We start from the raw sequence: 26172 nt of genomic DNA, 5'->3' as shown, positions 1-26172 counted from the left end.
GCCTGCTTCCAGTCTATGACTTTATGAACTAGGGGTCACTATTTAAAGATAAGGGGTCACCCATTTAATGCAGAGATGAGGTGAAAATCTTTCCTTTCAGAGGGTAGTGAGTCTTTGGAACTCCTTTCCTCAAATCTGGCTGAAGCAGAGACTTTGAATATTTTCATGGCAGAGGTAGATAGATATTTGAAAGGCAAGGGGTGAATGGTTACTGTGGTTAGATAAGAATACAGAGATGAGGTTACAATCAGATCAACCATGACCTCATTAAATGGCAGAGCAGGCTTGCTTTTGCTCCGAGTACAAACAACACAAAAGGAGACTGTAGTGACCACAATGTCAAGTAAAGAACAATTTCAATTTCAAGGACCAATATATATTAGCTGAAATGTAAAATACCACCAAAAACGCAAAGACTAGCAAAGTCACAGGTTTAGATGATATCCAGAATAGAGAATTAAAGACATTTGGACCATCAACTGCTACTGATATTATTCAACTTTTCTGGGAGATACAATGTTTACCAAAGATCAGGAGACAAACATGCCTCCTGATCTTTGGTAAGCAGTGTATCTGCAATGTTTACACAGAGAGTGGCAGAAGAAGCTGAGTATGGACTCCAGAAATCTGAAAAGTTTTTGATAACAAAGTTATCCTTATTTTTGCCACCTCTACTTACTTTTCTTATTTTAAATTAGGTCACAGCATTTTGAAGGAAACATTCACCCAAAGGCAAGCTGGTATCCAGCCACAAAAGTTGTGTCAGATGGTGACTTTCACCAGTGCTTTCATAGGCAAATGTATCTACAATGGGCAATCAGTAAACCTAGACATACAATCAATCTAGCTTGGTGAAGATGAGATAAAGTGATTTTATCCCTCATGTTGGTTCAGCCATGTCCTTCAGGACTTGGCCCACTCTGTCAGAAGTGGTGTTACCTACTCATGGTGAAGTCTCCCACCAAGAGTACAATCTTAGTGTTCCCCCAATGCTGTTTCAAATGGATGAACACTGATTCATCAACTGAGGTGGTAATCAGGAGGAAGTTTCCTTGCATACATTTGATCTGATGCCATGTGACTTTACAGGATTTGAATTTAATATTGAGGACTCCCAGAGGTACTCTCTCCCTCCTGTATATCACTGCTACCTTTGGTGGGTTTATTCTGCCAGTGGGACAGGATGTACCCAGGATTTGTGTTGAGGAGTCTGTAAGGTAACATTCTGTGTTCAGAGTACAAAGATACTCAAATTCTTCTGAATACTAACATTTACTAGCTTACCTTCTTAAAAAAAAGATTTTTATTCTTTCTGCTTTAGTGAATAATTCTACACTTTCCCACTTTACAAGAACATTACGTATCTGCTTTGAAACTTTTCTTGCCTCTGGATATCCAAGACCCAGTTCTGAATGAAGCCTGGACCACATCTAGCCAGCAGGCTGGAAGGGTCCTTTCTAAAACAAGAAAAGCAACTGTTAAATAGACTCTAATGACTTGAGGATGACTGTTGAGAGAAGTGGAGGGTTTACACAATAAAGAGTGGCATTTAAGAAAGCACGTAGTTGGATCAACTAAATATTTATCTATTCCATTCTCTGGGATAGTCAGCCTTAAAGATTCATCCAAAAATTCAGCAAAATAATATCAATAGTTTGTAACCTAAATGCTTTCATCAAAGTTAATTGTTTCATGACCTCAGTACATACTGTGCAACTTTCTCGAAGGGTTTCAAACTTGTTGTGAATTTCATCACGGTGTGCCTGAGGAAAGAGAGACAGAAGAAAAAAAAAATCACAAGGTACAAAAAGCAGATACTGTAGGCAAAGTTTTCAAATATATTTACTGAAATAACTACACTAAATCCTCATTATTTGCAAGGGTAGAGGCATTGACTTTCCATGGATAACAAGAAAATGTGGATAAGCATGTTGGCAATGATACAAAGGTTGCAATGATATCTATGGAGGAGTTGAACTACTGTGTAAGTTTTAAGTTGGTCAAAACAAGCTGAAATGTACAAGTGCTTCGGCCGCACCCTCACCCATGTTCCTGGCCACTGGTGTTCTGGGTCCACTCTCCCAGTAATACATGACTGACCTCATGAGCATGTGGATCCATGGATAACGAGACCATAATGTATACATGTTCAAGCAAAACATTTATGCATTTAAAAGTCTGTCTTTCCACTGTTACCTACGTTTATGCATTAAATACACTGGATGGAGGCAGACATTTTAGCCTTCCCTCCAACTAGCTGATACGTTGCTGCACTCCAGTGACTACATAATTGAGGTACTAGTCTGTAGGCAGTGTTCACATAATGATAAAGCATAAAACAGAGGTAAAAAGGATGACTGTTTCATGCAAAAGTGCAGGGTTCTCAATCTATTTTTAGGACAAAGCAGCAATTTAGTCAAAATCTCCCTCAAATGCAGGTGATAATTTCAGACATTGTGTACTTCTAAAGGCATCTCTTGATAATATGCACTTCATAACATGTCGTGCCCACAGCAGTCTGCAAATAATTTGCTCAGAAATTGATTGTTTCCTTGGTTACTTCACAAATGATGGCAAATTATTTTTGTCCTCCCACTACGCAGCTGAGAACCCAAAAAGCATTGTCCAAAATGTCTTCCAAAACGAAATGTGCATTTAGACAAGGCAAGATAGTGTCACTAACCCTCAGGGATTGAATCTCTTCCTCTGCCTCGGTTGTGGTCTCCTCCAACTCTGCCTTGGCCATTTGCAGTTGGTTTTCCAGTGCAGTTTTTGTACTTTGCAGACTTCTAATCTGAGCCTCCTTCTCCTGCAGAGCCAGCTGCAACTCATTCCCTTGTTTCTTCAGCTCCAGTTTCTGTTGCTCATGCTCCAGACTGGCCTATAGAATGCATGAAAGAAATAATTTTTATAAAGCAAATTTTGCTGCATTTATTTCAATCTTACTGCATTTGTACTTCAAGGTCAAATAAGTTGAATTTATATCACTACCAGGTGGCATATTATGTTTCAAATTTTCATACACTTTTTCTTTGAACTGGTTAAGGCTTATAGAAATTGATAGTTTTGCATGAAGGTAGTGTCAGTTTCCAAAATCACTATCACTATTACTAAACAATTCACAGACTTGTTATTCTACACTACTAGTGACAATAAATTGTATTCATGCAGTGCCTTTAACATTGTAGAATGCCCAAAGAATGTCACAGGAGTGTCATCAAACAAACTTTACACTGAGCCAGATGAGGAGTTATTATGGCATTCTTGGACAAAATTGTGTTCTAACAAATATACGAAAGAGAGATGGAGAGATTTAGGGAGTGAATTCCAAAGCTGATGGGCCAAAGCAAACTCTATCAATGATGAAGCAATTAAAATCAGGAATGCTCAATATTCAGGATTGATAAAGTGCGCTTAGAGGGTTGCAGGAGATTACAATATTTGGTAGAGTTAAAACGATTGAATACTTTGATGAGAATTTTTAATTTGACAGTGGCTTCAGTCTTCTCAAAATTTAATTGCAGGATTTTTTTCTTAAAAAAGAGACACTGGACAAGCAGTCTAACAATTTAAAAACAGTAGAGGGGGTGAACTTTGCACTGTACTTGATAATAAATCTGATTCTGAAGAGATGATGGTGAGGCAAAGTTGAACTTTCTGGGCATACATGAGGAACTGATGCTATGTTTTCAATGATGGAGCTAAGCCAAGGATAACATTGACATCAGAAATGGGGGCAGGGCAAAGACCCTGGGGGTGGAGTGGGAATAACAGAAGCAACACCGGTTGTTCATGTGTACATTCAGGTAGAATAAACAAATTTTACATTTGACTTCCTACTTATCATCATTTTAATGTTCTCACCTCCCTGAGTTTAGTCTCAAGCTCTAGGACCCTGTTTTTGCTGCTTTGTTCATCCTGGTTGATTTTATCCATTTGTTCCTCCAGTTTTTGGTTGTGAGCATCCAGCTTCCCCGCCTGTGTCTCCAAGTAAAACTTCTGCTGTCTGAGTTCCGCAATCATTTCTTCCTGTGCTTTCCTGCCGTGAAATGTAGATGTTACATTTATGGCTGCACTCAACATTGCACAAGGCAGTTATTCAGGCCAAATGGCAATGGTTGCCCAAGAGAGTACCATTCAGAAGATTTGCTTATGAATTAACCAACCCTCATTTTGTTTAATTATTTGGCACAATTCCACATCACGGTGATTTGCTTTATGTTCTCCTATTGTAAAGTTTGGCTGCCTTAAAACAAATATTGTTTTTTGGCAAATCACAAGTGGGACCAACACCCATCTCTATCATCTTCAAACTGCACCATTCATAACAATGACTCCCTATCGTCCACTTTTCATTAACCTTAACTTGTCCAAAACTCTGCTCCGTGTATATTGTAGCATATGAACTCAGTTCCGCTGTCACACCAACCTCATTAGACCACAATGGCTGGCAATTGACTCAACATGTTGAAAATTCAAAATACTTGCCCATAAATCCTTTCGCTTGCTATTCCACAATAACACTTCACTACATATGTCCCATCAAATGGTGCAGACCTTTAACTTCATCTCCCATAACAACTCCCCATCCGGTCACTGTTAGAACAATCTTTAGCTGTTTCATTCCTAATCCTTGAACTCCCTCCTTAAAATATACCTGCAAGTGCATCACTCTACTCCTTTGCAGCCCATCCTTATTCCCTTCTTTTTTTGTCATGCTACTAACTTCCATTAAAAGATATACTTTAACAAAAAAATGCTATTAATAGTCAGCAGGTTACATCTCAGAGGAGAGATACATTTAATGTTTTGCATCGAAAGCCTTTCATCTGAATTGAAAGAGAGATGCCACGTCTTCAAAAAGAGGGAAGGAAAGAAATAAAATAAATAATGTATCGCAAAATGCTGAAAGCAGAAAGGATTACAGTGCAAGGCAAGGTACAAGAACAGAAATGAAAATTGGATCTAGAAAAGCTACAAATTGAAATATCAGAGATATTTTCTGAAATTGTTGAACTCATTGTCAACTCTGGAAGGGTGCATAGGAGAAATGCAAGATCCAGTTCCTCTAACTTCATTGAACTTCATTGGAACAGTGCAAGAGACAGGACAGAGATCAGATCAGGAACAGAAAAATTAAAGTAATAAGCAACCAGAAGATTAGATTCACACCTTTGCAGACTGAATGAAAATATTCCACAAAGTGATCCCTCAATCTTTGTTTGGTTTCCTAGTGTGGAGAAGATCACTCAGTGAGCTATAAATACCACATTTTGAAAAGTACAGCGAGTCTACTAAATTTTAAAAAGTACAGGAAAGTCAAGAGTTAGGTGGAAAGCAAGTTTGGAAACTGAACTGGAAAGGGAGAAGATTAAAAACAAAAGGGCAGGTGTTACATTTTCTATAGTTGAATAAGCAGGTACCACAGGAAGGGGGGATTGTTACTGGTGATTGAGCGATGTACTGGAATGTTGCAGAGGAAATGGCCCTTTCAGGATGCTGAAAGGGGAAGGAGGTAAAAGTGTGTAAGTGATGACATAATCTTTCAGCTGCTAGAGAGAGAAGAACATGATTTATTAAATGTGGAGTAGAGGGGCACCATGTCAGGAACCCTGTTGTTGCTCTGGGAGGGGAAAAGGGTGACAGTAGAAGTTCGAGAAAGTGGAAGAGATACAGATAAGGATCCTGTCAACTATGGCCATGAGAGATCCTTAACTGGAGAAAAGTGCATCGGAAGTACTGATATTGAAAGGTAACATTGTCAGACCAGATACGACAGAGAATCTGGGAGAGTAGAATGGATGTGGGATAGGAGAAAATGGGTATATAGTGGATATCAGTTGCTGGCCTATCCACTGAAATGGAGGTGGAAAAACTGAGGGAACAAAGGGACAATAGGTACCTAAGGTTACATGGGTTCCCATGACAATATCTTTAGTTTATAGGAAGTGAAAGGAGTCCAAGCAAAAGTTGTTCATTGGGAAAGTTCAGCCAGCTTGAGGTGGGTGGTGGTGGACAGGGCTTAGTTTGGTTTCTCAAGGTAAAAGCAAGGTTCCTTGTGTCATCTTGGTGAGGAATGGAGGTGTATGTGCATTGGATGTCAACGGTGAAATAGCAATGGCTAGGTCAAGGAACTGAAAACTTAAAGTTTTACAAGGCACTGGATTATTGTGAATTTAGGTGGCAAGACAAGGGAGGTAAAAAGGTAGTTGAGATAGGAAGAGGTACAATCCATGGGCAAGAACAGTCTGAAATTATAAATTTATCGGGGAAGGCCTGCCATTGACATCCGGAAGAAGGCAGAAACTATGAGTGGTTGACAAATGATGAGACTGGATGCCATGAAAAGATTTTAAGGAGAGATAAAGTCAGTGAAGACGAAAATCTAGAGGGAAGTATTAGGAAGTCTCAGAATGACTGATATCAATTACAAAAATCACATACTTCCACAGCTCACCAGAACCATGACTTATTGCAAACGTTTTCCAGTTCTGTTGAAAGCTCATTGACTTTAAATCTGTTTCCTCTACAGTGATGTTGCCTCACCTGCTGAGTATTTACATCATTTTCTTTTCTTTATTAAATTTCTATTTTCATTACACCTCTATGTTAAGTTCCTATCATCATCTTATCATGATGAAGACAATGATGCAAATTGTTGTGGTAGTGGTAGCAAATTTCTCGTACCAACAGAAACAAGCAATATATTAGATAAAGAACTATTAAGCAGAATGACCCAGTGTCTTACCTAGTTACAACTTCAGAAAAGTTAATCTAATGCACTAGTCTGACACTATTCTCATTTTCGCCAATGATCACATTATAATTCCTGTGAAATTGGGAATTTTTAGTGGGTTGTCGTTGTCGGTCAGTAGTCTGTTCACTGCACGAAAGCATCTAAACGTCAAATGTTTTCTGTTGCAGCTTTGGATTCCTGTGCTTTTGGCAGTACTTTTTGCAATGTTGCCCATTTTCAATTAGGTCCATTTCAGATGTTAATTAAAGTAGTCACCATATCATCACAATATTTTCTGTGATTTCAACAGGTTACTTAGCAATCATACACAATGATTCTGCCCATTTTTTTTAACCATTAGAGCTACAAGCATTAGCTACTTCCATGGTTACTAAATATTGGGTTGAGGGCAACCTAAGCTCATTCCATACAAGATTCTTACTCAAGTGAAGCTCATCACCTTGATTTAGACCAGATTTGAATTCAGGTGGTGAAAGCTAAAGGTTCTAGTCCCTCTCACCTAACAAATACATTTCTCTTATTTATCTTCCTTTGCCCTTTGTTTACACTACTATAAATCTTCTTCATCATATGCTCATTCCTCAATTTTCCTGGTAGGTTTAACCATATACATGGATTAGAAGTTACCCTATGTATGGTTTTTAGGAGACAGTACTTATAAAAGAACAATGTGTCAGGAAGTTAGATAGGTGAATCAAGTTTGACAGTTGCCAATCCAATCAACTCTACATTCATGTATTTAATGGATAGATTTTGACACAATTCTGCAGTCCAACACTCACATGCTTCTCTGAGTAAAGATGCTGCTGTTTGCTGCAAGTTTGTTTGCTTCAGAGAGCTCTGCTACCCTCTGTTCCAGAGACTTAATTTGGGAATCCATGGCATTTATCGTCTGTAATATAAAGGTCATTACAACAGATTAAAAGAAATACAGACAAAAAAAATCAAAGCACCAGAGATCAGACCAAGACCCCAAATGAGAAAAAGCAGCCTATCGTTAGAGTCCCAGACTTCTTGTAAAGCACTCTGACTGGTTGCATCACAGCCTGGTATGGAGGCTCCAATGCACAGGATCGCAAGAGGCTGCAGAGGGTTATAGACTCAGTCATCTCCATCATGGGCACAACCCTCCCCACCATCGAGGACATCTTCAAGAGGCAGTGCCTCAAGAAGGCAGCATCCTTCATTTAAGGACCTTCACCATCCAGGACATACCCTGTTCTCATTACTACCATTGGGTAGGAGGTACAGGAGCCTGAAGACCCACATTCAACGATTCAGGAACAGCTTCTTCCCCTCAGCCATCAGATTTCTGAATGATCCATGAACACTACCTCATTATTCCTTTTTTTTGCACTATTTATTTATTTTTGTAATTTATAAATTTTTGTGCTTTTGCACTGTACTGCTGCCAGAAAATAACAACTTTCACATCATATGTCAGTGATAATAAATCTGATTCTGAAACAGAATCTTTATAAAATTCTGGTCACCCTTGTGTTAGGTTGGGGGAGGTGGGGGCACTGCATTCCTAGAAAACTATCTGTACCATGATTTTCCGTAATGTAAAGCCGCATCAGCTGCACATGAAGCAGGAAATGCAAATTTAAAAAAATGTGTTGATTTATTTACTTTTCTTCCCACATAAGTTCTTTGAGAACAAGTTTTATTCCATATCTCAACTCTTTAGGTAGTGACTTGTGAATTCCGTAAGGGCAAATTTCCATAACCAAAATGGCCATAATGCACGGGTCATTGTAAAATCAATTTTCACACCAAGTTCATGATTACTGTTTTCAATCAGAACTATGCATTTCAGTCCAACTGTGCCCTCCTTAAAAGTTAATTTCTCACATACCGCTTTCTGATCATCGATCAATTTGCACTTTTTACGTATATCTTCCTCATGCCTGAGGCGACAATCTTCTAATGATTCCTTAGTTGCAATGCCCATCTTCACTTGTGCTTCCATAACCTTAGAAAGAACAAATCAAATAAGAACAGAAGGTGGGTTGCTTTCTGAAAACAATATTGTTGAGGAGTTGGGGAGAAAAGTTTAGATATTGTCTACTATTCAACAAATTCCTTTGTCCACCATTTTCATTACATCCATTAGTTTATTCATTTAAATTAATAAGCAAACACATTAGTGGCAGTTTTCAATTCATGTACTTGCTATATGTTTAAGATTAGTATACTGAGTGAAAGCCAGAGAAAGATGTTAAGGATAACTAGGAGAGATTATAGAACAATTACCACTCATGCACAACTTCATTCTAACCAGGTCTGATGATTACTTCAGCCTAATCCCTGCACAAGAGAACAGTCCAATGCAATTTACAGCAATTGCTAGAGAATCAAAATCTCTCTTATTTATTTTTACCTTCATTTTGTCCTCATAGAGTTGTTCTTTCTGCCGAAGGTTGGTTTCCATACGTTGTGCTGTTGCTTGGGCCTCACACCAACTCTCCTCCAACTCCTGGATTAGAAAGGAAAGTAGAATAAAGCAAATGGCATAATAAATAAAAATTAATATATTTCTTCATAAGCTCACATCTGTCGTCAGGTATATCCATTTCAGGATCTTTGTGGAACTAAAACTCAGCTATTACCCAGTTCTTTGTGCTAACAAGCATAATCCATCAAACCTTACACAGAAGAAATCTGTTTTGTATTCTGCATGTAGTATCAAAACTAAGCAGTGACGACTTTAATCTCCGCAGACAAAATGTTCTCTGAATCTTCATGCAGAATACAGTTTCAGGTTGCCAACTTCAGTGTGAGCCAGATTTATCCACTCAATAGAGGATAACAAAAATGAATTCCTGTAGTTAATCACAATGTGTCCCACTGCATTGGATTAAAGAACAGGATGCTGCTTTTCTCTGTGGGAACACTGGCATCAATAAGGTTCATTTAGAACTAGGACTTTTACATGTGTCATGGTGATCACTTGCCATTTATTCCCGCACATATTCATCTTAATGCCTCTTTTTTTTCCCCATTTAGGAATGTGCTTCATATTTAGAGCTCCAAATAACTCCACTACTAGGCAGACTATGCCTCAGGTTAACTCTAGGAACCTAAATGCACAAGTAGTTGGGAATATTAATTATCTTGTTCATAACAAAACACCTTTATTTTATCTTTTTCTAAATTTACCTTTACTAGTTTCACACAGACTAGGTTTCACAACAGAAAAATAAAATAGTAATCTAACACTTTGCACTAGGCACATATCCACTACAGGATTAAGCAGTACACCAGTCTCAGGAAGCACTGCATGAACCACCAGTGGTAAAACCAATTCACTAAATTCGATTCAATATCTCTCTCTCATCATTTCACTCCATCCTCAACAACATACCTTCTGCCAGCACACCACCCCAACCCTGTAGTGCTGCTGTAGGAATAGGAATGAATCATTACCAGACCACTGTCACGTCCTGCCAGTGATCATTTAAACATCTAAGGGACACTTCCATGTAGTTGAGGAAGAGATCAAGTCACGGTAGCTCTGAAAAGGTAATGTAACTGAAGGTAGAAAGAACAATTTCAGTGCAAAGAAAAACAAGATGCTGGAGGAACTCAGCAGGTCAGGCAGCATCCATGGAGAAAAGCAGACAGTCAACGTTTTGGGGCAAGACCTTTCTTCAGGGTGCTGCCTGACCTGCTGAGTTCCTCCAGCATCTTGTTTGTTCATCTAGATTCCAGCACCTGCAACCCTTTGTTTCTGTTTCTCTAAAGAACAATTTCAGCAATCCCTCTTCCTACTATCCTTGCATCAATTACCTTTCCTCCTGCACCATAGTTCTGAATCTAACAATGTAAACTAATTTCACATACCAGGATTTTCTGAGCCATTTGCTGTATCTGCTGAGATTTTGTCTGCAAATCCTCCTTCAGCTTGTTTTCTCTGCGCTCCACCATCTCAAGTCGTTTCACTTGGTTCTCCAGAGACTTGCGGCGTTCCTTCAATTATCAACACATCAGAAATTTCTACTGGCTCTACAGTGATGGTTGTATAGGGTAGCAGCACCCTATTACCTTATACAGTATACTGAGATAAGTGCTCACTTGCCAGCCTTTTTGGCCCATATCAGAACAGTTTTAAATGCATATGATAGACCACAGCAATAACATGGGAATGTCATGTTACCTCTAAACCATTAAGGAAGTGGCCACACGTCACACCATATGTAAAATAGTTTGATTTTATTGCTATGGGTTAACAAATCCTCCATGATTAAATAGATAATACACTTACAGTTACTTTCATCTTATAACAAAGATTTCTCATATCTGTATTTCCAAAGAACACTAAACTTTCCAGGAAAATTATAATGGATTCTATAACTTTTAATATTGAGACACTTATTAAGTTGATTTTCCTTTCATAGCAACAGCCTAATACAAGATTGAAAGAAACAACAAACTGCATCTACATGGCACATTTCAAAACTTCATGATATATCAAAGCTCTTTATACTCAAAGTACTTTCTGAAATGTGGACATTCTGGTAACATCAGTAACAGGTTCTACTCCATCAGAAATGTCCAACATTCAATCCTTACCAGTTTAGAATTTTTGGTGTGGGGGTGAGGTGTGTTGTGATATAGAGGGGTAGTTTGTGTTAGAGAGGGAATTCCAAACCACAGGCCCAAAAAGGTGAATAAATAACTGGATGTACAAGGGACTAGGATCTTGGAGATGGAGAACTCAATTGTAATTGTAATCTTGAAGGGAGTTACAGAGCTAAATAGGGACACAATCATGAAGGCAAAGGCATGAAGGTGAGGAAGAGGAAGAAATCAAGTGTGGTTGCTTAGAAGATGTAGCAAAACAAGTGGCAAAAAGAGAACCCATTTCTGAACATGCTCCAACATTGGATCAATTAGGTACAAACGGAACAAATAAAAGATAATCGCATGGATTCAGACAACAAGGTAAAAGCACTGGAGGAAAAGAATGTGGGAACCAGGTCAAAGAGTACAGTGATGGAAGATTTGGCGATTTATTGGTTCGCCATTTGTGACTTTGGCTTGATCTATTTCTATGCATGGCAGAAGCCTGCTTGCTGAGAATCAAATAAGGAGTTGTAAGAATTATGAAATAATACAGGAGACAACACCTTCAAGACCTTTTGAAAGAAAAAGAGGATTGGAGAAGGGAACAAATTGACAAAGGCAGAGGTGTTATTGATAAGGGGTGGGAAGGGTTTTAATGGTGCATCTAAAGTATGGAGCAGCTTGATTGGGCCAGGCTGGAGGAGTGCAGAAGGTACAAATATTGCATTGGGTCTGTGGAGACAAATGCTACGATGCGGCTCAGGATGATCCAGAAACTGTGGGTTGCAGATATATTTAACGGTATACAATTCACAGAGGAAAGTGGGTTATTTATAACATTGACTAAGGAATGATGCTTAAAATCATGCCAGATTCACCACTTCCAGAATTATGTGCTCTCCGTCTACACATATGTTGGACTAATCGAATAGTAACAATATTGTGGGGGAGAAACTCCTGGACTGTAGATGGGATGGTATTCTGGACCCATATGTTAGAGTCATACAGCACAGAAGTGGGTCCTTCACCCTACCATGTCCATGCCAACCACTTTGCCCATGTACGCTAATCCTATTTGCCTACACTAGGTCCATATCCTTCTATGCTTTGCATATTTAAGGTGTTATGGACTCAGTGAAAGTCCCTTTAAGATAGAGAGTGTGTGTGTATGTGTGTGTGGGGCGTGCTTACGTCAATAGAAGATAAAGGACGTAATGACGTTGTTGAAGAAGTCAGAAGAAGAAGAAGGAGAGAGAGAGAGAAGGGAGAGAGACACCAGCCTGCTTGTTTTCTCTATCGATGGATGAGAAACAATAACTGCGTTTGCCACTGAAATCCATGTATGGAAGTTGGAAGTAATCCGGTGGAGTTCACTTTGTTGCTGACCTGTAGAAGGAAACAGGTATTTGTGTGTGGACGACCACGGTTCGGATGCTTTTCGGGGTGAGGAAGTCACTACCGAGTAAACACTGAAGTGTCGTTTGGGTTCCATCCTGGAACATTTGGATTTCGTATGTACTCTCTCTATGTTTTTCTACATCTACATCTTATCTTCAGACAACGGTGGTTGTTGAAGAAGCCCTTGCTCATGTTTCACCTTATGGCTTGCGGAACTGAACTTTAAGAACCATTCCGGAACTGGGAGTTTTGGACTTTGTCACACACACACACGAAGAGTTTAGTTTTGGGGTTAACGTTCGAGGTTTAACATTCTTGAATTCTAACATACTAACATTTTTTTTTTAACTTTTATTTTACGTATTATCATAAGTAGTGATTAATAAAATAGTTTTTAACACTGAATCATGCTCAGTGTGTTTCTTTTGTTGCTGGTTTGTGACAAAATTGGGGGCTCGTCCGGGATAGTTCCCAAGGTTAACGAGTGTCGTCTGGGATTGTACCCCAGATTGACGAGATTTGTTCGAGATTCAATCCAAAGATTTTTGAGGAAGGTCTGATAAATTCTTTTTAATTGGCTTGTGTGTGTGGAAACCAGCAGCAATGGATATTAAGGCATTTTTGGAGTCACCAACCCAAAAGGGATTGGAGGTGGCGAAAAAGGATGATTTGATAAAGATTGCTACAAGGCTAAACCTTACAGAAGTAAAGCAGTCTATGAGAAAGGCAGATATTCAGAGATTGATAGCTGGCCATTATGTGGAAAAGAAGGTGTTTGAGAAGGAAGTGTTAAAACAGTTTCCTGGCAGTGAAATAGCAATTTCTGAGGCACAGGTGCAGCTGGCAAAGATAGAAGCTGAACGAGAACAAACCCAGTTAAAGATAGAGGCTGAACGAGAGCAAAAGAGATTAGAGGCCGAACGAGAACAAAATAAATTAGAAGCTGAACGAGAACAAAAGAAATTAGAGGCCGAACAAGAGGAAAAGAGATTAGAGGCTGAACGAGAACAAACCCAGTTAAAGATAGAGGCTGAACGAGAGCAAAATAAATTAGAGGCCGAACAAAAGATAACTCAGATGAAGTTAGAGGCTGAACGGGAACGAGAGATAACTCGGATGAAGTTAGAGGCTGAACGGGAACGGGAACTAATTCGGTTAAAGTTTGAGGCAGAGGAGAAGGAAAAACAGAGGCAGCATGAGTTACAAATGAAGCGTAGGAGTTCGGAATCTGATTCTGATGATGGTTTTTCAGCCAGCAGGGAGGTTCGATTAGTCCCTCCGTTTGAAGAAGATCAGGTTGATCAGTATTTCCAACATTTTGAAAAGGTTGCTGTGAGTTCAAACTGGCCAAGGAAAGGATGGGCTCTTATGGTACAGAGTGTGATTAAAGGTAAAGCTCAAAAAGCTTATTCTGCTTTGTCTGTTGAGGATGCAGCTGATTATACCAAGGTAAAACAAGCTATTTTGAAGGCCTATGAATTGGTCCCTGAGGCTTATAGACAAAAATTCAGAGACTTGAGGAAATCTGCAGATCAGACTTATATGGAATTTGCCAATGGAAAGAGAATATGTTTTGAACGATGGTGCCTGGCTAAAAATGTAGATGGGGATTATGATAAATTGACAGAATTGATACTGGTGGAAGACTTTAAAAGATGTGTTCCAGCTGAATTAACAACATATTTAAATGAAAAGGCAGTGGAAACTTTACAAGAAACTGCTAGGTTGGCAGATGATTATGCTTTAACCCATAAATCCAAATGGGGACAACCTAAAACCTTTCAAAAGAGTTACAAAGACAATCCAGGTAAACTAGAGATTAAATTGGGAGGTAATCAAAAAGGAAAAGATGAAAAAAAGCCAGGACTGGAGAAACCTGTTGAGCGTACTTGTTATTACTGTAGGAAACCTGGCCACGTGATATCTAATTGTGCCCTTTTGAAGAAAAAGAAGGAAGCTGGGCCCAATGCTTGCTTTCAGGCAATTAAAAATCAAAAAGGTTCAGGAGATGCTGTTAAAGATCAGTCCTTGCAAGAGGGAAAAGCGGAAAAGTTGGAGGAGGTGAGAAAGGAATTCCGTTCGTATGTATCAGAGGGTTTTGTTTCACTGAATGATGAGTCACCCCAGGTGCCAGTGAAAATTCTTAGAGATACTGGGGCTAGTCAATCTCTCTTGCTGGACAGTGTTTTAAATTTTGGTGAAGAAAGTGACACTGGTGAAGTAAATCTAGTACGAGGCGTTACAGGTGAGACCATGTCTGTCCCTTTTCACAGGGTGATTTTAAAGTCAAAGTTCGTAGAAGGACCAATCGAGATAGGGATAAGACCTAGTTTGCCAGTGGAAGGAGTTTCTTTGTTATTGGGAAATGACCTTGCAAATGGAGAAAGTGATCCTGTGGTACGGTTAACAACCAAACCAAGGATTGATGAGTCTGAGGATGATCCAGATGTTTACCCATCATGTGCGGTGACTCGAGCTAGAGCTAGAGAATTAGCCAAGACAGACAGTCCGGTGCAGTCTGATGTGGTTCCTTGTGACAGTCCTAAACAGGAAGAAAATTATGATGCCTTATCTGAGACTTTTCTGTCTTCATTGGAGGATCAACATCCTTATAGTGAGCCTGAATTTAAAGATTTGTCTTTGTCAAGGAAGGATTTTATGGTGGAACAGACAAAGGACCCTGAGTTGACAGAATTGAAAGAAAAAGCACTCTCATGTGAGGAGATTGAAAAAGTGCCAACTGGATATTATGTCAAAAATGGAGTGTTAATGAGGAAATGGAGACCTCCTCATGTTCCTGTTACTGAGGAATGGGAAGTTATTCATCAGGTTGTTGTTCCAAAAGTTTATAGGGATGAGATTTTAAACCTGGCCCATAGTATGCCTTTGGGTGGTCATTTTGGGGTGAATAAAACTGTAGGGAAGATCTTGAAACAATTCTATTGGCCTGGTTTGAGAAAAGATGTGGTGATGTTTTGTCGAACCTGCCACACATGTCAGATGGTAGGTAAACCAAATCAAAAACCCCCTGTGGCTCCTTTGAAACCAATTCCTGCTTTTGGGGAGCCCTTTTCGAAGGTGATTGTGGACTGTGTTGGCCCCTTACCAAAGTCTAAGACTGGAAATCAGTATTTGTTAACCATCATGTGTGCCACTTCTAGATTTCCAGAGGCAATACCCCTTAGAAATATTAAGGCCAAGACGATGTCAAAGGCTCTTGTAAAATTTTTTACCTTGTTTGGTTTGCCAAAAGAAATCCAATCTGATCAAGGTAGTAATTTTATGTCAAAAATTTTTCAACAAATAGTCTATGAGCTGGGAGCAAAGCAGATTGTATCATCTGCATATCACCCAGAATCTCAAGGAGCTCTGGAGAGATTTCATTCTACTCTCAAAAATATGCTGAAGACTTATTGCTTTGAAAACACCAAGGATTGGGACGAAGGTATCCATTTACTTTTGTTTGCCGTTAGAGAATCGATCCAGGAGTCAATCGGATTTAGTCCGTTTGAGCTTGTGTTTGGACATCGGGTGAGAGGACCTTTGGAGTTGTTAAGAGAGCAATGGGTTAATGAGGAAGTTCACTTGAGTCTGTTGGACTATGTCCAAAAATTTAAAACTCAGTTGGAGAGAGTCTGCCAGCTAGCGAGAGAGAATTTGAAAACAAGCCAGATAAGAATGAAGACATATTTTGATAGACGTGCTCGGCCTAGGACATTCACAGTGGGGCAAAAGGTGTTGGTATTTTTCCCTAGCCAAAATAATCCCTTGCAAGCTCGTTTTTCTGGACCCTATGTTATTGAATCTCGAGTGACTGATCTAACATATATAATCAAAACACCAGATAGACGCAAGAAAACACAACTCTGTCATGTAAACATGCTAAAACCTTATTATGAGAGGGATTCAGTGGTGGCCTTGGTGGATGATGTAAAGGTTGTTTCTAGAATGCCTGATGTTGATGTTGAGGAAGGCCAATTTAGACCAAATATTGTTCCATCGAAACTAAAAAAACCAAAATATCCTGGAGAACCTTGAAACGAAGTTGGACCATTTACAAGTTTCACAAAAACAACAGATGAGAGAATTAATTTTAAAATTTAAAAATCTGTTCCCAGATGTTCCAAACAGAACATCGATAATTACCCATGATGTTGATGTTGGGGATGCAAAACCAATCAAACAACACCCATATCGAATGAATGTGGAAAAAAGTAAACTTGTTGATCAGGAAATAAAATACATGTTGGAAAATGATATTATTAGACATTCTACTTCAAATTGGAGTTCGCCCTGTGTTATTGTACCTAAACCTGATGGAACTGTTAGATTTTGCACAGATTACAGGAAAGTGAATGCTGTAACAAAGTCAGATGCTTACCCTATTCCTAGGGTGGATGATTGCATAGACAGAGTGGGAAAGGCAAAATTTCTTACAAAGATTGACCTATTAAAAGGGTACTGGTGTGTTCCATTAACAGATAGAGGAAGGGAAATTTCAGCCTTTGTAACCCCTTCTGGATTGTATGAATACAATGTTTTGCCATTTGGAATGAAAAATGCTCCGGCAACATTTCAAAGAATGATTAATTCAGTGATTCATGGGTTAAAACATACAGATGCCTACATTGACGACTTAGTGACTGGGAATGATACATGGGAGGATCACATCTCTGCGTTAGAAAGGTTGTTTGAAAGACTTTCCAAGGCTAACCTTACAGTTAACTTGGCTAAAAGTGAATTTGGCCATGCCACTGTGACGTATCTTGGTTATGTTGTAGGTCAAGGCAAGCAAGCTCCTGTTCAGGCAAAAGTTCAAGCAATATCTGAGTTCCCTATTCCCACAGGTACGAGGACTGTTAGAAGATTTTTGGGAATGGTTGGATATTATCGAAAATTTTGTAAAAATTTTGCTGATATTGCTCTTCCCCTAACTAATCTTCTGAAGAAGGGAGTAAAGTTTGTTTGGACAGATTCTTGTCAAGAAGCATTTAAGAAGCTGAAAGCCATTTTATGCTACCATCCTGTGCTCAGAACACCTGACTTTGAAAAGCCATTTTCATTAGCAGTAGATGCCAGTGATGAAGCTGCAGGAGCTGTGTTGTTGCAGAAGGGTGACCTTGATGATATTGATCATCCTGTAGCTTACTTTTCAAAGAAATTTAATGAGCATCAAAAGAATTATTCCACCATAGAGAAAGAATTACTGTCGCTTGTTTTAGCCTTGCAACATTTCAATGTATATGTTTGCACCGCTCAGAAACCATTGACTGTGTATACAGATCATAACCCATTGGTGTTTCTGAGCCGAGTCAAAAACAAGAACAGAAGGCTGTTAAACCGGAGTTTAATTTTGCAAGAGTTTGATCTCATGATAACTCACATTAAAGGCAAAGATAATGTGATTGCTGATTGTCTTTCCCGATGTTAAATGGGAAACATGTATCTGTACTAATCTGATAGTCTGTAGTTGTGTAGAATGATAATTATTAACATTACTAACTGTATGCGCGGTTAAAATTTTCTTGGGAAAATTTTTTTTTTTAGGTGGGAGGTGTTATGGACTCAGTGAAAGTCCCTTTAAGATAGAGAGTGTGTGTGTATGTGTGTGTGGGGCGTGCTTACGTCAATAGAAGATAAAGGACGTAATGACGTTGTTGAAGAAGTCAGAAGAAGAAGAAGGAGAGAGAGAGAGAAGGGAGAGAGACACCAGCCTGCTTGTTTTCTCTATCGATGGATGAGAAACAATAACTGTGTTTGCCACTGAAATCCATGTATGGAAGTTGGAAGTAATCCGGTGGAGTTCACTTTGTTGCTGACCTGTAGAAGGAAACAGGTATTTGTGTGTGGACGACCACGGTTCGGATGCTTTTCGGGGTGAGGAAGTCACTACCGAGTAAACACTGAAGTGTCGTTTGGGTTCCATCCTGGAACATTTGGATTTCGTATGTACTCTCTCTATGTTTTTCTACATCTACATCTTATCTTCAGACAACGGTGGTTGTTGAAGAAGCCCTTGCTCATGTTTCACCTTATGGCTTGCGGAACTGAACTTTAAGAACCATTCCGGAACTGGGAGTTTTGGACTTTGTCACACACACACACGAAGAGTTTAGTTTTGGGGTTAACGTTCGAGGTTTAACATTCTTGAATTCTAACATACTAACATTTTTTTTTTAACTTTTATTTTACGTATTATCATAAGTAGTGATTAATAAAATAGTTTTTAACACTGAATCATGCTCAGTGTGTTTCTTTTGTTGCTGGTTTGTGACAAAGGCTCTGTCCAAATTTCTCTTAAACATAGTGATACTATCTGATTCCCACAAATTCTCTAGCAATGAGTTCCACAGTGTGAAAAAAGCTTACCCCTTTAAAATTCCTTCCTCTCTCCTTAAACCTATGCACTCTTATTTTTGATGTGCCATCCACGGGAAAAAGGTTCTGACTATCTACCCTTTCCGTGCCTCTTATAGTATTGTATACCTCTATCAGATCACCCCTCAGCCTCCTTCGCTCCAGGAAAAATAAACCCAACCTATCCAATCTCTTCCCATTGGAAAGTCCTCCAATCCAGGCAATAGCCTGAGGAATCTTCTCTGCACTCTCTTCAGTGCAATCAGATCCTTCCTATAGTGTGGCAACCAGAACTACACACAATAGTCTAAGTGCAGTCTAACAGCGTCGTGTTAAGTTGCAGCATAACTTTTATAGTCTGTGCTCCGACCTAGAGAAGCAAACATGTCATATGCCTTCTTCCCCACTCCATCTACCTGATGCTTCTTTCAGGGAATTATGAACTTGATTCCCAAGGTTCCTCTGTTCATCAACATGCTTTAGTGCCCAACCGTTTACTGTAATTATCCTTGAGGAACCAATTAAGCAGCAGGCCATCTTAGACTCAGTATTATGTGCTGACAAAGGAATAATGAGAATGGTTAACTGTGTTCAGCAACTGAATTTCATCATACCTCCGATTCCACCAGTTTCTTCCTGAAGCTTTCACTGGAGTTTTCGCGGCCCTGTAGCTTCTCTAGGTCTCGCTCTGCGCGTTCTTTAGCTTGGCGGACATTCTGCAAGAGGTCTGTGGCTTCAGAGCTGGCTTTCACTGCCTGCAACAACCATTGAAAATAATAACCCAACTGCAAACCAGTTTAGAATTATTTTTAATTTTTTGAACCAGACAATTTCCTGAGATTTGCTGGAAAAAGCTTATAACTGAGTGGGGCTAGGTTACTGGGATTGGTCATAAATTCAGATCAGAAATGAAACTTTATGGGAATTTCAAACAGCTTATTTAAACATAATGATTTGAATTTGGTACTTCTGGTGTGTATGTAAAAAGTCTGCCTTCTCTACTTTTTACAGAATTAAATTTCCAGATTTGATTGACATCCTCCAATGAAGTGATAGCACATGACTGATAACTCGGTCTGCAAGGATGACTGAGTTTTGGTTTGCCCGTCCTTTAATTCCCTATCCTTCTCCCACTCTGACCTTTCACTTCTTACACTGTTCGACGCAAGCTTGAGGAATAAAAATCGCAGCTTCTGACTTGGCATGTCCAAGGCTCTCAGGACCTAAGAGTGTTAAATAACCAACCTTTCCATCTTCTGTTAGCAATGACCAGCTCCAACGAAAGGTTATCAACCTGTAATGCTAACTCAGTTTTTCTCTCTCTACAAATGCTGTCTGACCTTTTGGATATTTCCAGCATCCTCTTTCATTTCAGATTTCCAGCAACTCCAGTGTTCTATATCTCACAGTTTTACCTCTGTTCTCAATTACTGGAAGGCATGAGTTATAAGGAGAGATTGGATAGACTGGGATTGTAACAAAGGAGGCTGAGAAGTGACCTTATAGAGGTTTATAAAATTATAGGGGGCATAGATAGGGTAGATAGTCACAGTCTTTTCCCCAGGGTAGGGGAGTCAGAAATTAGAGGGCATAGGTTTAAGGTGAAAGGGGAAAGATTTAAAGGGGAAAGGTTTAAGGTGAAAGGGGAAAGATTTACAGGGAATCTGAGGAGCAAGTCGTCCCCCCACCCCACAGAGGGTGGTAAGTATTTGGAATGAGCTGCCCGACAAGAAGGTAGAAACAGATGCAATTATGATGTTTTTAAAAAAAATTGGATAGGTACATGGATAGGAAAGGTTTAGAGAGATATGGGCCAAACGCAAGCAAAGGGATTAGCTTAGATAGACATCTTGGTCAGCATGAACAGGCTGGGCTGAAGGGCCTGTTACCATGCTGTATAACTCTAGGAATCTACATGTCCTCCAGGCAGATCAATTATTGTTAACAAGACTTTGTCATCTTCTCTATTCTGCATCAACACCAACTGTATTATTCAGTTTCTCTTGATTTCCACCTATCATAGACAGCCCCTTTGTTCTCTCCACCAATCCCCCTTCTCTGCAATTTAAAACATAGTTGATCTCTAACTTTTACTGGTTCTGATAAAGTCATTGACTTTATTTGTTAACTGTTTCTCTCTCTGAAGAGCAGACCCATGGAATGTTTCCAGCATTTTATGTTTGTATTGCTGATAATCAGCTGGATGCGACGGGCCAATTGAAATTATTCTGAACTTTGGGAAAACTAATCAGGTACAATCAACTAAGGTATATTTCAACTAATAACCATATAATAAAAACAAATAGATTCAAACATCAACTTTTATGATCTCCAGATGTCCAAAGTGCTTTATTGCCAAAATACTATTTTTGAAATGCAGTCACTCTTATACTGTAGAAAATACATCAGCCATTGTTTATATTGCTTTGGTAACAATATTCAATTGAGCAAATGGATGAATTATATTATGTTTTCCAACAAGTCCAGAGTGCAGAAAATAGAAAATCTCATACAAGATCATTTCATCGGTAAATGCAAATTCCCGCGATGGTTCTTCAACCCAAATGACCTAGTCTTTGCTGAATAGAAACCCAATTTTCTTCCATACAACAATTCTTAGTGAATTCAGTGTTCTGATGGAAACAATCAATTCCACCTGTTGATCATCCAGATGTTTCTATTATATGTACCTTTTACAATTCTCAGAATGTCCCACTTATTTATTCTCATCCAACCACTTCAATGCAATGGTAACAAGTTAAGCAATATCAGAAAAAAAAAGCTCATGATTCTTTATATAACCCTTTGGAGACACAACAGACTGCAGATGCTGTGACCTGGAGCAAAAAGTAACCTGCTAGAGTAACTCAGCAGGACAGGCAGCATCTGTGGAGACAGAGAGATGGTTGACATTTCAGTCCAAGACCCTGTATCAGGATTAATAGTGTAGAAGGGAGATAGCCAGTGTAAAGATGAGAGAGGGAAGGGTGAGGCAAGGGCTGGCAGGCGATAGGTGGAACCAGACGAGGAGCAGGATGATGGGCAGTTGGGGTCAGGTGGGAGAGGGATGGAGTTCGGAGACAGCAGCTACTGGGTGATAGGTAGAAAGATAAGAGGAGAGGATAAAAAAAAAGAAGGGCAGACGAAGAAGGGAGTGGAGAAGAGGGAGGGTGGAGGTAGAGACAGAGGCTGGAAGGTAATGTGGACTAAAGGAGCTGCAGGTAAGTAAGGAAGGTGAAAAGTGGAACTAGAAAGGGGAGGAATGATGGGCAAGTGGAACCAGTAGGGGGAAGGGTTAAAGGACCTAGTAGGTTGAGGTGATAGGCAGATGGAACCACATGGGGGAATTGGAGCACTGGGAAAAGGGGGGGGAGGGGGGGGTGGTGAGAGAACCTGGGTGAATAAGAAGGAGAAAGGAACACAGGGTGCAGGTTACCTGAAATTGGAAAATTCAACTTTCATACATTGGGTTGTAGACAACCCAGGCACAATATGAGGTTTTGTTCCTCTGGTTTGCCTTTGGCCTCATCCTGGCAGTGGCACTGGCCTCCACTGCTGTGATAAGGCCAAATGAAACTAGAAGAACACCTCATATTGCACCTGGGCAGTCCACAACCCAATGTATGAAAGTTGAATTTTCCAATTTCAGGTAACCTGCACTGTGTTCCTTTCTCCTCCTTATTCATCCAGGTTTTCTCACCCCCTTTTTACCCCAACCCCCCTCACCCAGGTTTGTTCCCTTCCCCCAACTGGTTCCCTCTACCTATCACCCACACACTTAACCCACTGGGTCCTCTATCCCTTCCCCCAACTGGTTCCCTCTACCTATCACCCACACACTTAACCCACTGGGTCCTCTATCCCTTCCCCCAACTGGTTCCCTCTACCTATCACCCACACACTTAACCCACTGGGTCCTCTATCCCTTCCCCCAACTGGTTCCATCTACCTATCACCCACACACTTAACCCACTGGGTCCTCTATCCCTTCCCCCAACTGGTTCCAGCTACCCATCATCCCTTTCCTATCTGGTTCTACTTATCACCTTCCTCATTTATCAGATTTCAGTACGTGCAGCCTCTTTTGTCTCCACTTTTCACTTTCTAGCCTCTGCCCCTTCCTCCACCCTCCCCCATCTGCCCTCCCTTTTTCCCCTCTTTCTTTATGTTTCTACCTATAATCTAGTAGTTGGTGTCTCTCAACTCCACCCCCCCCTCACCTGACTCCATCGGCCCATCATCCCACTCCTCACCTGGTACCTATGGCTGCCAGCCCCTGCCTCACCCCTTCTATAACCCTTTGACAGGTTCCATCCTACATAATATTAGACAATGGAAATACTGATTTTTCACCCTCCAACATAACATTAACCTTTTCACCCATCCCCTGAGAAATATTACCACTAAACCAACTCCACTCCCCTCCTCTGGGAATTCCTAACACTCAGCCACATAATACTTACCTTGGCAAGCTTTTCCTGCAATTCCTGTATTTTCTTCTGTTGCTCTGTGTTCATCTGAAACACATACATCAGTCCATGAATCTAACAGGCTAATGTACTGAATATATTAAGTAAAAGTACAAAACCCCAGAAAGATTTATTTTGACAGCTCAAAGCTCAACTTTTACATATGGTCCATTCGCCAAGAATTGCTCTGAAACACCACAACAGAAGGACATGCTAAATCCTAAAGGTCAGAACTACCAAAATAGGTTTGCAGCAGCTGAACCAACATGAGGGATGAACACATTCAATCTAATGCTCCTCAGTCTACCTGTTGCAGACACCTATCCACAACAATATTTTTAGAACTCCCCACTGCACAAGACTTATTGAAGAAATAATAGATTCTCCCCATCATGCTGTGAAGTACTACCATAACATCATGTTAAATTGCACAGATTCAGGGCAGATAAAGGAGTTCAAAACAGGGCATCACAAGAGATTTCACCTCTATCTGTAATCTCATAGATCACCTATACTTCATTACATTATTACCATAAAGCCAGAGGACCAAATCTGGTTCAATAAAGGAAATACAAAAGCATAACGGGAGCAGCAGCAAGAATAGCTAAAAATATGATGCTAACCAAATGAAGATAAAACACACGCTAGAGAGCAGAAGCACCACACTGTCAGCAGAGAAACGCGTCATGTAACCAACAGATTAAGTCAAAATTCTAAAGTACTGCCACATTGAGTCATAAATGATAATGAACAATTAAACAACCAACAGAAGGTAGAGGGGTTCCATTAATATTCTTATTCTCAATGAGAAAAAAAACAAGAAAGTGCAAAACATAAGTATGAAGCCAGAGTGCTGCATGGAAGATCCATCAACTGACCAGAGACGTACATACTATGAATACATGAGCAGGTGAGAGATGGACTCTGACCTCACAATCTACTTTGTTGTGAACTTGCACCTTATTGTCTTCCTGCACTGCACTTTCTCTGTAGCTGTGACACTTTACTCTGTACTGTTATTGTTTTTACCTGTACGACATCAATGCACTCTGTACTAACTCAGTGTAACTGCACTGTGTAATGAATTGACCTGTACGATTGGTATACGAGACAAGTTTTTCCACTGTACCTCGGAACAAGTGACAATAATAAATCAATACCAAATGTATGTTCTATGGGTCATTTCCCACTCCTCAAAACTGATCCATCATTTAAAAACACAAGTCAGGAGTGCAGGAGTACTCTCCACTTGCCCTGATGAGTACAGCTCTAAAAACATTTAAGAAGCTTGATTAGTATACTATCCACCACCCAAAACATTCAGTCCTTCCAACACTGCCACTCTAGGACTGTTGCATCATATCTCACTACAAGGCTTCATCAACAGCTCCTCTCAAACCTCTACTACTCAGAAGAACTGGGTAACAGAAACAAGTCAATACAGTTAACAGATTCCTTCCCAGGCCCATACCAGCTGATTTAGAAATCTTTCAATATTTATTGATGACTGCTGGGTCAAAATCTTATCACTTCCAATACATTAGCATTGTGAAGCAACTTTCACGACACAGAGTTCAGCAATTCAAGGTGGTAACTCAACACTACCTTCCCAACACTGAATAAGGAATGGGGATAATTATTGGGTTTCCCAGCAATGCTCACCTCTCATAAATTAAGTTATATGAAAATCTTAGCAATATACTAATGGATCATGTGTGATTGCATAATACCAATCAATGAGCAGAATTGTTATGAATTTTTAGATTTCATAAGACAAATATATTACTTTTACCCTGACCCTAGTTTGGTAACTTTTGTCTCTATCCCTTACTTACCTCTTGTTTATTTAAATCTTTCTCCCTTCTGCGCCAATCTCTGCAGAGGGCCAAATTTAGAACCATCTAATGTATGTCTTCTAAATAAATAATGTTTATAAATGAACTGAAATATTTAAACAACTCTACAATATAGTTATGCTTATTCCAAACTGCATATTTATATTACAAAAATCAGTTTGTGAAGGAAAGTTAATAAAAAGTTAAAACCTTTTCCAGTTTGGCGTATATCTCTCCAACCTCAGCTTTTCCCTGGTCTCGGGTCTGTGAATAGAAAATAATATTTGATGTCAGTAACCTGTATCAAATCAGGATTTAGCCTCATTGAAGCTTGCACAGAAACACATTGTGCCATGTCTGTTCTTAACATATGCAGAATTTGCCCCAGAAATGTAAATCATAGCAATGTTTCAGACAATACACATTATCTGACCATCAAGAAAAAAAATGGTAGGCAAAATCCAAGGCAAGTAGCCAAAATTCAATACAAAGTACAGTGCAAGGCTGCACTCTTTATCATCCTTAAGGATGTACATTGGAGCATTTTGGAAAGATCTCTTACAGAAGGAACTGTGTGGCTCTGCATAACCTCCACCTTCCAACATGGAAATGTTTCTTTGACCTGAGCATGGCTAAGATATCGGTCAGAATGAGGAACAGACAATTAAAAAAGTGTCTAGGTTTCAGCTGCTAACTTAGATAAACTCTACTCATTTGATAGGTCAAAGATACATACCGCCAGTAAGGAGATAAATACTCCTTAAAATAATTTGTGGCCCATAAAAAT

General features: G+C 39.6%; 1 protein-coding gene across 1 annotated transcript in view; it reads right to left on the bottom strand.

Moving 5' to 3' along the window:
• LOC127579322 (citron Rho-interacting kinase-like) overlaps positions 1–26172 on the bottom strand; it is a 196458-nt gene that overhangs the window by 84418 nt on the left and 85868 nt on the right. Inside the window, 10 exon segments of the mRNA XM_052032041.1 lie at positions 1710–1763; positions 2684–2881; positions 3865–4039; positions 7540–7649; positions 8616–8732; positions 9141–9236; positions 10604–10729; positions 19696–19836; positions 23545–23598; positions 25596–25649. Of these exon segments, the coding sequence (XP_051888001.1) occupies positions 1710–1763; positions 2684–2881; positions 3865–4039; positions 7540–7649; positions 8616–8732; positions 9141–9236; positions 10604–10729; positions 19696–19836; positions 23545–23598; positions 25596–25649 (1125 nt within the window).

This window comes from Pristis pectinata, chromosome 17 (genome assembly GCF_009764475.1).
Source record: "Pristis pectinata isolate sPriPec2 chromosome 17, sPriPec2.1.pri, whole genome shotgun sequence".
Lineage (NCBI taxonomy): Eukaryota > Metazoa > Chordata > Chondrichthyes > Rhinopristiformes > Pristidae > Pristis > Pristis pectinata.
This window is presented reverse-complemented; position numbering and strand designations above follow the sequence as displayed.